This window comes from Eptatretus burgeri, chromosome 1 (assembly GCF_056783735.1).
Source record: "Eptatretus burgeri isolate ZD-2024b chromosome 1, Ebu_testis_v1, whole genome shotgun sequence".
In the NCBI taxonomy this organism is placed as follows: Eukaryota; Metazoa; Chordata; class Myxini; order Myxiniformes; family Myxinidae; genus Eptatretus; species Eptatretus burgeri.
This window is the reverse complement of record NC_140961.1, coordinates 31093565-31106064: the sequence shown is the minus strand read 5'-3', so window position 1 is coordinate 31106064 and position 12500 is coordinate 31093565. Positions and strand designations below refer to the sequence as shown.

The 12500-nt window shown below is 42.7% G+C and overlaps 1 protein-coding gene across 4 annotated transcripts in view; it reads left to right on the top strand.

The window, feature by feature from the left end:
* Positions 1–12500, top strand: part of LOC147034167 (cytosolic purine 5'-nucleotidase-like) — a 173021-nt gene that overhangs the window by 159966 nt on the left and 555 nt on the right. For all 4 annotated transcript variants that reach the window (XM_085877739.1, XM_085877728.1, XM_085877749.1 and 1 more), the window contains 4 exons: positions 2625–2676; positions 2998–3058; positions 10180–10356; positions 10485–12500. The exon at positions 10485–12500 is cut by the window's right edge and continues 555 nt beyond it. In XM_085877739.1, the coding sequence (XP_085733865.1) occupies positions 2625–2676; positions 2998–3058; positions 10180–10356; positions 10485–10679 (485 nt within the window). In that variant the 3' untranslated portion in view covers positions 10680–12500. The remainder of the gene's footprint in view (positions 1–2624; positions 2677–2997; positions 3059–10179; positions 10357–10484) is intronic.

Genomic DNA, 12500 nt, shown 5'->3' with positions numbered 1-12500 from the left:
CCAGCGAAAGTTAACAGTTAGAACAAACCCCAACTCTCAAGAGACTATTGTTGCATATAAATACCAAAACATGTTGAGCCTCATTGGGAAATAATCGCAAATTTAGAAAATTGATCAATTTATTACACTTGAAATGAAATCACCCAATTTGCTGATGCTGTTAAAAAAAGTAATTTAATCAACAATAAGTTGATTTGTTGAGAAATTTTTTCATGCTTGTGTTTTTCAGAAAGTTTATTTATGTGTTTTTTCCTAAAGAATACATTTCAAGGTTTTTCTCACTTAAACGCAACAATTGATTCTGTGACAGAGCAGTATCTGGAGAACTTGTCAACCAACAACTCATATTCACAGAGTGGTGATCGGATGTGTTTATGCCTTCGTAATCATCGGTTGTGAAATGGTCACCACAAATGACGTCTATCCAAAGGGTCCTCTTTACCCGTTTTCTTTGGGGGAAAATTCGCCCGTTTTGTTTGAACAAATCCTATCCACTGGCGGCGAATGTTTGATTCCTTCGGGAATCGGTGGGAGCGATTACCCGTTTTCCAGCCATTTTCGCAAAACACGATGACATACGTACGAGGCATGATGTACAAATGTCCAAATAACTTTGTTCTACAATAATTCAAAATAAAAAAGGATAATATAGACAGTTGCAAGCTCAAAAAAAGCGAAATAACGGCCTGCTGGACTGGACACTTCTTCAATGAGCGAGTGGAACGTCCGCTTTGTTTTGGAGAACGTGACGTCAACATCCATATCTGGCACGTGGGTGTTTTTTTCAACAGCCTCGAGAAATAACAACTTCGGAGTTAAATTTCATTAAATTTCCCAATAGTTAGGCAACCACAATCGTTTGCATCGATCTATTTAATGCACATATAATCATATTGATAAATTTTCAGAACATGTTTGGTGACCTGCAACCTGCTCTTTAAAGGTTCCTTAACCCTGTGGACGGACCACAGCCATTTGAAAATAATTTTCAGATACAAGTCCAATTTTTATTATTAGTTTTGGCTGATGGTGTCGAGTGTAAACACGCTCACCTCTTAGCTTTCTAGCGTGGGTTCAAATCCCAACCCAGCTACAAACTGTCATCCCAGCGTTTCACAGGTAGGAGTGATTCATCAATGCGTGTGCTGTTAAACTGGAATTGACATAAAACGGGTGTCCTATCTGCCAGCATTCGTTGGTGGATGTTAAAGATCCCATGGTGTCCTTTGCGAAGAGTAGGTGAGTTATCAGCACCTTGGCCAAATCTCAAATTCCTGCCCTAACCAGCAGAGGGCATTGCATGAGTGGCACAGTCTGAGCCTCAGCCAATGATGCCACCACATGGCCTTGTGTTGCATTCAAACAAAGAATTATTAGTTTGTCTATAATAATCATGAACTTGAATTGAATGAAATGCATGACAAAAATGAAAGGTTTTCCAATCAACAACAACAACAACAACAAAAAAAATTATGGAAACAACACAAACTATTAACCAGTGTGAACTACAATACTTGGCGATCTACAAACATAAAGTAATCGAAAATTGCAGGGAAAATATCAGATACCCCACTTTAAAGTTTAGGGACAAATGTTTCCCTTGGTCCTCAAAGAGAAAAGACAAATCAATAAGGACTGCAGACAGCACCAACCTCCAGACCAAGAATCGCAAATGAAAAACACGTGCACAAAACCTTTTATTTTTTTTGTCATTCCTTAATTTTCTGGAAAGGGTGTTCTGGAGAGGTCAGCGTTCCAAGTACTGAACTCGTACCCACAAGGCAAGCGTTTGATTCTCATAATCCACCGTTACTTGCCTAATTGCCTTGAAGCTCATGAGGAAATAGTCCATGGTAATCTTCGTGGAAATGGTAATTCCCTTAATAATCCATGGAAAATAAAAATATGAGTAAACGTGAAGTATGCTCATCGACATCTACATATTACATGCACAAAAATGGTGGTATTTTAGGCTCTCTTCCACACAACATGTACATATTACATCCTTCTATTTTCTTACATTTATCCTCTCCCTTTTCTTTAATATACATCTCTCCCCCTCCACACCCCCTAATATTTTCCTTTTAATTTTCTGATCGAATATGATCCAAACTTGATTTCTTTTTTGGAATCAAGGAGTAAAATCGATACTTGATACGTCAATGAGCGAAGCTGTACCAAGCTAAAGGTGACTGGCTCTCTTCCCCCATTCTCTGCACTGCTTACCCTCTTGTACCATATTTATAATCTCACAACTTTCAGAGAAAGTCCTCCCATTAAATTACTCAATAATACAAGATGGTTCCATACCCTGAAGCCTTGAGAAATTACCTCAACACTCATGATCCCCCCCCCCAACCACAAAATTTAAAGTATACTTCTAATATTAAGGAGAGACATTTTCCTTTACTCTATATTTATAGCTAGCATATCACGTCAAATATTGTGAAATCTCAAGCTCCAGGCAACTTATTCCATTGTAAATTGCATGTATACCAGCATTAAACAGTGCACATAACATCAATACATCACTTCAGCACATTATTCATGAATTTGTAAGTTTGGAAGCTTTGAGATCCAAATTTTTCTTTAAACATACCAATTCTTCTCTTTTTGCTTTCCAGGTTTATTTGAAGAATTGCAGAGTCTGGACATTTTCTTGGCAGATATTTACAAGTACGTGTACAGCACTATCGTATGGTTTCAAAACCCTGAAGAGTTCAATGCATCTTTGTTCCTTGTGCACAAAAATTTTATTTGTTCTTGCACAGTATTGAAGCTATTGAAATCTGCTTTATATGCAGATATTGTAAACAGCATTTTAAAAATATATAAACAATATTCCTCGTAAATCAAACATAAAGTTTCTCCCTCGACCCCGAAAAGTAACATTCCAAATCCATGTTTGTATTTTCACACCATAAAATAAATGTCGTCAAAATGGATAAACTCAAACCCTTCACACTCTCTCTCTCCAACCTGTCTCACACCTCTCAGGAACTTGGACAGCAGCAGCAGTGAAAGGCCTGACATCAGCTCCTTGCAGGTCAAGATTAAAGTACGTATTCCATCAGTACCGGTTGTTTCACCACCTCGACCACTATTACATATGTATATCTTCATGTATTGTTGTTACATGTTTTGGTGGTCAAGCCATTTTTCCACACTTTCCTTGGAGATTCTCTACATATTGTTTTTGCAAAAGACACCCGTTAAGCAGTGAGGAAAGGTTGGAGGGTCTACATCCTTTTTTCATTTTGCAAGGACCCATACCAAGGTTCGTCCGAGTCCTCACATGTAGAGAATCACTGTGTTGCTTCTCCCTCACTCCATGGCATGAAGGCATTTGGAATATGGCAAATTGACGTTGTGATGTAACTTGTAAATACTGTCATGTGTTCCCAAAAATGACTGAGGATTTTGTTTAAAATGTGGGCAATTTTTACTGACACTGATCTTTTTTAATGAGTGAGGATTTGTCGCGTTTTTTTGTTGTTGTTATATCTTCGTCCGTGTGTTGCTGTTTGTGTGTCCGTCCAATTTTCCGTGTTGAATCGTATCTTGTTGTGCTGCATGTGTCAAATTCCTTTTCATCTTGTTCAAGGCCTATTTTAGCCACTCCTCATACAGCTTCTGTGAGAAATCTCTCCCTTTTCTCTCCTAATTCCTCTTTTTGCTTTTGCCTTCCCAAAGTACTGTACTTTCCATTTCCCGAACATTATCCTATTTCTTTTCCTCACTTCAAAGTAATAAAAACCTTTTTTTTTTCACTCCACATTGATATCATGTCACTTGAATTTCCTTCTGTCTGTAAATCCTGTCTATTATTTTTTTTTTTCTCCATCTCTCCAAACTGAATCTTCCTTGAATATAAACACACATCTTCCTTTAAAAAGTTTCACTTTCCTTATTTCTCCTTTCGGAGTACCCCACCTGTTCTTCACCATGATCTATTCCTCCTCTTCTTCACAGAGAATATTTTCCAAAACTGTTGGCTAAGCACTTGGTTCAGCAGCCCTCTTTCTGTACCTTCAGGATCACCTTTCTCTGTGCCTTCAACAAAAATTCTTCCCACCCATCCCATGATCTTTATCTCCGTTTGTCCAATTTAGGAATTTGCAAGGAGCATCCCTCCCCTGCCTCCCTCACCATCTCCTCGCATCAGAGCAGTGGTTCGATGCGTCCACTTTCTGCTGGTACTCCAGGAGCCTCAGTCTGGCCATTCCTCAGGCAGGTGCCTGGCCCATTCTCATCTCCTTGGGATGCCGGTCAACCTGATGCAACCATGAGGCAAGTTGTCCGCCCATTGGCCTACAATCATGAGGCTCAGTCGCTGAGAGAATTTGGTGAGCAGGATCAGTGTCAAGAAAATGAGCCAAATGACCATGCAGCTACGGCTGACGCACAGGCGATAAAGGTAACAAATCTCATCTGAGTCTCTTTCAGCAACCGCTTCTTGGACACAAAGTCCGACCAACGATAGCGAAGGATTCTCCAAAGAGACCTGGTACCAAAGGAGTTAAGTTTCTGTCTCAGATTATTGGTCAGAATCGAAGACTCACATCTGTAGAGCAAGACTGGGAAGCACCAAGGACTTAAAGATTTGGACTTTCGTCCTCCTGCATAGGTCCTCACAGTGCCACACCCCATGATCCAGTAAGTCTATGACTCGCCAGACATCTATCAACCTCTGGCTCACAACATGCAGATATGAATATCACTGCTAAGGGAAGTGAATTTCTCCATGACAACATCCTCACCACAAACAGGTACAGACAAGATAACAGCATCCAAGATGTCATTGAAAGCCTGGATCTTAGTTTTGACCCAGGAAACCCGTAATCCCAGTGGCTCAGACTCCCCATAAAGATATCCAGCATCACCCGCGAAATCGTCAGAGGTCCTGACATTCCCAAACAATGCACCGCAGCTTGATCTCTCCGACATCCTCCCCAGAATCCAGTCCATAAAAGTGCTGAAAAGTGTGGGGACCAGTACACACCCTCTGACAAACTCCAGTAACAACTGGAAAAAAGTCAGAGGTTGAACCACTTACACATCACAGCACTCTCAGTTCCAGAGTACTGAACTTACACATCACAGTACCAGAGTACCAGGCTTCACGCTGTCGAAACCAGGGCATTTAAGATCATCGGCATCTCCCGCAATGAAGCTGAGTCTTTGGGCCTCTCACTCAATCACCGCAGGTTGGTCAGTGGTCTTTCTGTCTTCTCCCGACTCCTCTCCAGCCTTGCCCTCCCTGCTCTCTCTGCAATTTGTCCCCACCACATTTCCACAGGGCGCTCAAGGTCCGCCAACAACCCCCTTCTGGTAAAACTACCAAAATCACGAATCACTGCTCATCTTCACTCTTTCATTCCTCTTTTTTCCCGCCTTTGGAATAAACTTCCTCACTCTATTCTTTCCCATTCTTCCCTCCAGGCTTTCAAAACAGCTGTTCACCACCACCACCTCTTATCTTCCCCCATCTAAATCCTCGATCTTTTCTACCCCCGATAATCCACCCAAGCCCACTTCCTTCAATTCTCCTGCTTTCCTTCCTGAAAGTCCCTGTAATGTCCATCTTCTCTTCGCCATGTTCCCAGTCCCATCCCCATCCCTCTCCCTTCCACAGTTCACCTAATGTGTCTGTTCCCCACTGTTTTGTCCCTTCCACTCCCGCCCCTCTTGTCTCATGCCTCCTTGCTGTGAGTTGTGTGTTTGCTCTCATACGAGCCTCGACCAAGGTATACAAAAAAAAAAAAAAGTATAGTTCAGGAATCAGATTGATCAGTTTTGGTGCACCCCACAAAGACTGAGAATCCTCTCGTCTCGAGGGCATCCCAATTCACTGGATCGAGCACTTTACAGAGATCAACACAGGCTGTGAGCAGCCACTGCCGAAACTCTCATCTGCGTTCGGTGCGGACCCCAAGAGCAAGGATACAGTCAATTGTTGATGTCTTTGGTGTAAAGCCTGACTACTCTGGGCACTGGTGCTCAAGCAGATGGTGGTGATCCTACCAATAATTATCCGAGCAAAGATCTTACCCGGCACAGAGCAGCATGACCCCTCCGTGGTAGCTGCAGTCCTGGCGATTGCCCTTACCCTTTCTAAAGAGGGACAACAAGGCCCCATTTCCAATCAGTTGGGATGACACCTGTGTTCCAGGCAGAGCACACAACTGCGTGCAATGACATGAATACAGCATTTCCACCAACCTTAAGAAGTTCAGCATGGATGCCACAAATCCCAGGAGCTTTACCCCCTTTCAACTAGTTGACCATAGCCTGGGTTTCCACAAATGAAGGTGGATCACAGTTGATTGGAGGGTCAGCAATAGGGATAGTAACATCTCTGACATCAAACTCAATAGCTGGCGTGTCAGCCTGTTACAGTCGCTCAAAGTAACCAGCAAAGCGGGCCTTCTTGTCTGACTCCTCTGTCAAGAGATCACCAGCCTCCGCTCTAAGGGAGTACACCAAAGGAAATGCTTGGATGAATGCAATGCACAAATCTTTTGGAAAGCAGGACGAGAATCACTTGACCACAGTTGGTGCTCTACCCCTTCAGATTGCTTGTACATAGGCCTCCTTATCCACCCTCAATGCACGGTCAGTTTTACGCCTCAGCTCCGCTATCAGGGCTGGCCCTGGGACTGTGGTCAATGGTGTCCAGTGTCCCTTGGGAGAAAAGTTCTTCTTCACCTGACGGTCAGTTCCAAAACATCCAACAGCAATATCAAGGATGATAGTCTTGAAGGCACTCCACAATTCTTCAGGATTCCCCAAAACACCCAGACCCCCAAATCCCCAGAGTTTTTTCAAACTTCTCAGCTATGCTCTCATCCTTGAGCTTGCCAACATCCTGCCTTGGCTAGGATGGTTCCATTCTCCTGGATTTATACTGCAACTTCAGAAGTGCTACAACGAGCCTGTGGTCGGTTTTGAGGAACCGAGAACTCATCGATCCTGCAGTTCTGAGTCATTCTCCAGCGACCATCAACGAGGACATGGTCAATCTCCTTTGCCCCACCACCAGTGTTATTGGAATACCGAGTCCAGCAATGAGATTGTGGGTGCTGAAACGATGAACCAGCCACCCTTAGTCAACAACCACTTGCAAAGTCAAGGAACTTAGTGCTATTCTGGTTCACAGTTCCAGACCCATGGGGACAAACACATGTCTCATAACAAGCCCCATCAGTTCCAGTTGATGAATTGAAATCCCCCCAGACTAGAAGAGTAGCTTGCCTGGGGCACCAATCAACCACAGACTTGAGCACAGCGTAGAATGCCTCCTTCACCGAGAGATCACTCTCCTCAGTCAGAGCATATACAGAGACCAGGGGAATGAAACCCAAGAAGTGACAAATCCTCAGTCTCCTAATCCGCTGGTTGACCCATGTTACCTGAATTATCATGCGAGTTTGCTTGTTGGACACAGCTACAGCAACTGCTTGGGCCATCGGAGAAACCAGACCAGTTGTAGCTGTAACCACCCGCCATGATCTCGCCACTATCTGGTCTCCGAAACTCAAAGTGCTGCAATACCGATGTTCAAATGAGGGCACTCATATGATAGCAGAGACAGGTGACCATCCTCTTTCGGATGGGAGATTCCAGGCACCCACCAAAAGGGATCGCCATCTGGATGATGAAGGGATGACTGACACCTCAGCACCACCCTGACCAACACAACTGCAACTCGACCCAGGAAGGTTACCCTGTTAGGAAGGTTACCCTGGTTACCCAGCTCCATACATATTCCTGTGCTTTTCCTCGTATCATCAAAAAATGTGGGACCTGACGCAAAGGCTTTGCCCCAATCCCATCATCTGGTGGGCTGTTCTGCGAAGGACAACTGCACAGGAGGTGCTCCCATGAATGCGTTTTCAGTTTTATTTGCTTTTTGCGGAATGAAGTGTCGTGCGGTAGTCAGTGAAAATCCTGCCACCAACCTCCTAGAAAAGGTAACCCAACTGCAGGAGGACATTTGCAGACAGTTGGTCACCAGATATGGATGTTGTTGGCTTACAAGTAACTCCTCCACACTTTCAATGTCTCCTGTCCCTAACTTTACATACCTCAAATACCCAAGGTATCTGCTCCATTCTGACAGATATGTCAATCCAGGCCCCTGCTGATCGGACATCTGCTCAACAGAATTCTTCCTCGAGAAGAGGAAGACAAGTGAATGTCAAAATTATTCGTCTTCTTCCTCTTCCTCTTCCCCCCCCCCATTCCTCCCCACCCCCATTTTTTGTCTGCCTCCTGTCTTGGCCTTCAGCTCTGCTGTTCCTTTTGTTCTGTTGCGTCCTGATCTGTCTGGTGTTTGAGCTCTTCCACGAGCCTCAACTCCATATACAATAAATAAATAAAATCTTCAAAACTGTGCCCTTGGTCCTTGACCGATATTTAATGTATTACATTTATATACAAATGTCTGGCTACATGTCTACAGTACTATTCAGTGTACTGGAATATATTCTCACTTGACTATTCATCAATCAAAACAACATTAATTTCCTTCAAGAAAAGCAACAGGTATGAAGACGACCAAGTAACTGAAGGAGGCTGAATCCCAACGTTGTAGCGGGAAAGCCCTCACACAGATAAAATTAGGAAACAAACAAACAATGAAATAAACCAATGTCACCCGTAGGGTGACCCGTATCTTGCCAAAAGGTGACCACGTGTGACTTCTTTAAGGTCACACTGAGGTGAACAGAGCTGCTATCCACCAGGAGCGACTCTGAGGAATATCTGCCTACGAGAGATTCCGATGAGAATCGTTCTACAGAGTAACCATGAAAAATATGCGTTTGCCTCATAACGTCACCAAATGATGTCATAATGTCTCAAGCTTGACATATCGAGAAAGCACTCATCAAGGTGTTCAATTTGAGGTACTACACGATATGGTTCCTAAAACTTGAAAATTTGACCTTGGGGTCAAATATGTTTGACCTCAGGCGCTAACCATGAAGGTCAAGGCCAATCGCCACCAAAAATTAATCAGCTGAGTGCCAGACCATGAACTATATTCCCATGAAGTTTGAAGACGATCCGATCAAAATTACTCAAAAAAATAAGGGTTTCATCGACTCCCCTGATTTGCGACAAAGTGACCTTGACCTTTGACCTTCAAAATTTTGTGCACTGAAAGGGACCTCTATAGGCCTCTGATATGCGGTTACAAAAATTTCCAATGATAACTGTGCTCTGCAGAATTTTTTATACGTGATTACAGACAAAAAAAAAAAACATACAAGCTGACTAACATATCTTGCAAAAACTTCGTTTTGGCAAGATAATAATAATCAAACTACATGTTTGATTGTGTGTAATCATAACAAATGTAGAAATAAACAATGGAATAAATGATGAGGGGGTGGGGGGGGGGGGAAATCATGGGCAGACAATTCCACAGGATGAAAGAGTGAATCAGTAGATCAAGAAATCAATGGAAAGCACCAGTGTTAAAATTCAAGACAAATATTCAATACATTTCTTAAATAACCTCTGCACAATATCGTGCGATAAAATATTGCTCAAGTTTGAATGAGAAATTGTTCAAAGACAGATTTTTTTTCTTAATCCTTCATGGCAATTCATTCCATAGTTTCGGACCAGAGAAACTAATATTGCGTTGAAAAACAAGGGTTCTGTGTTTTGGAAAATGTATGTCGGTGGCAAATCTGGAATCGTACTTTTGAATTTCGTCATTAAATTCAAAAAGATCACAAAATTTAGAAGGTAGTAGTCCATTAATGCATTTATACGTGAAAACACTTTGCTGATGCGATATCGCACATCCACATTCTCTTCACAGAACACGATACCAATACCTGAAAATTCACACAATCATGAATTAATACTGCAGCATTGAGACAAGAATTACACCTCAAGTTGTGCTGCAGCTTCAAACAATCTCGAAACGCATAACAAAGCAGAACTTTGTAATAGAGAAATATCCCAAAGAACAATAATCAAAGAATTACCAATAGAGGGAGTCAAATGGACTCGTCTTCGAAACCAAAACAGATTATTTTGTAAACCGTTTTCTTGCTGTTACATAGTTTTCAGGCCCAAATGGCAAACCATCCAAGATGCATGGATGGAAAAAGATCTCTTTGCATTAACTTGTCCATCCTTCTGGAATACTTTTGCTTACAGAAAGTCACACATGACATGGACATGTGTTACGGCATGATGGGAAGCCTTTTTCGCAGCGGCTCTCGGCCCACACTGTTTGCAAGCCAGGTGATGCGATACGCCGACCTCTATGCATCTTCCTTCATCAACCTCTTGTATTACCCCTTCAGCTACCTATTCAGGGCACCCCACGTACTGGTACGTCGGACTCTTGCCACCTTGTCCTCAGATATTACCAAAGTATGACATGCATGGATCATACTGCTGTTTCACGAACACCTTCACAGCAAAGCATTACCTCCTTGCTCTGTGCTTTCTCAATGCAGATGCCACACGAGTCAACAGTGGATCACATGCATGCAAATATTGCTGAAAGCCCCATGGCTACACGCAACCGGGTCCTGAGTGACCTTGACGGTGGAAAGTGGAACGAGACAGACTCCCTTGGGGAAGCTCGTCCAGCTCACCACCCAGCTCTGCCTCGTGAGATCACACACTGCCACGATGAAGACGAGGACTGAAAGTCTGGATTCCCCACCTCGCCCCACAAATTTTGCAGCTCCATACATATTCCTCCGTAACATGCAGGAGGATATGACAGCACTGTGTGATAAAATTGTATTGAAGCTTCATATGGAATCTGGTGTATTTTGATAATTGGAAGTGCTCAAATGTGGAGAGGCACACCAAACTAAGTCCAGGGAGGTGTATTTAACCATCGAGAAAATTACCAAGTCAAAAACTAGAACGCCAACAGTAAAGAGTAAAAAAAAATAAAATAAAAATCAGAGGTACTGATAGACGTGCAGGCTGTTAAAAACCGCTGGAAGGAAAACTATGAAGACTTGTTTAACAAACAAAACTGTCAATGAAGAGAAGATAAATAACATCCCACAAATGCCAAATACAGATGAGGAACCAGAAATTCTTCGACAAGAGATTACTATTGCGATAAAAAGGCTGACTGAAGGAAAAGCACAATGCTACGATAGTGTCACAGCTCAGGAATTGAAAGCTTTTGGTGAAATAGGTATTGACACAATCTACCATCTGTGCAAGTTGGTTTTGAAGAGTGAAGTATTTCCAGACAACTGGGGGTAAAGCAATCATTACCACCATGTACAAAGAGGAGGACAAGTTAAACTGTAAGAACTTGAGGAATCGGCTTGCTGAGTCACGCAGGGAAAAATCTTAACTATTATTCAAAGAAGAACAATGAATAAATTAGAATACTCTCAGCACAAGCTGGATTTCGCCCAGGAAGATCAACAGTCAATCAATCATTCAGACCAAGATAAATAATAGAAAAATACCTGAAAATGAACGAGGATGCACGCACTAACACCTTCACAATTTTATGGAGGGCACTTAAAATTCTTCAGCTTCCCTATGAAAATCACCAAGCTATTTCAGGCACTCCACAGCAAGTCAAAGAGCATGGTAACAGCGAATGGTGATCTGACTGACTGGTTCAGCACGACAGTTTGGGTCCATCAGGGATGTGTGATATCACCCCAGCAATACAACTTGATGATTGAACTCGTAATTCTGCACACAATACATGATCTGCTGCAAGGAGTTGATATTCAAGGAAGAGATGTCAAACCAACAATTCGCAGACAACATCGTCTTGCGAACAGACGGCAGAAGAGCTGCAAATCCTTGTAGATTGTGCTTTACAGTAGCAGTAGTGATCTGGGCATGAAGATCAATTTCACATCAAGAGAGACACAAGTCATGAGTTGGCAGTACCCAAATTACATTATCAATATAAACGGCAAAGTGTTAAAACAAGCTCGGGAATTTACTTATTTAGGGTGGGGGGGGGGGCACCATAATCACAGTATGGAACATGCACCAAAAACATCAAACATAGAAATGGGAAAGCACTGGGAGCATTTCAGTGGCTACAAAGTATTTGGATAGCAAAAGACATTTCAACGTCACAGAGTTGAACTGTATAGGGTCCTGGTTCTCAGTCTTGATATATGGGTCAGAAACTTGGACATCAAAGCAATGGGAGTAAATAGGGTGGGCAAAATGAGGAAGACCATAAGGGAAACTTGGAGTAAAACACACAACAAAGAAAATAACACAAAGAAGGCTAACATTGTTTGGGCACATTCAAAGGATGCCCCAGAAGACTTCCAAAACTCCTCATAGAAGGAAGAGTAAATGGCACCAGACCAAGAGGAAGGCCACCGAAAAGGTGGATGGACTGCAACAAGACAGATCATCAATATGGAACAGATGGCAGGGCAGGGAGCAGCAGTTGCCACACCTGTGTCAATGCCTTAACTAAGTGCTCAACACTCAAAGGTTGGCTTCTCCCCACACCAACC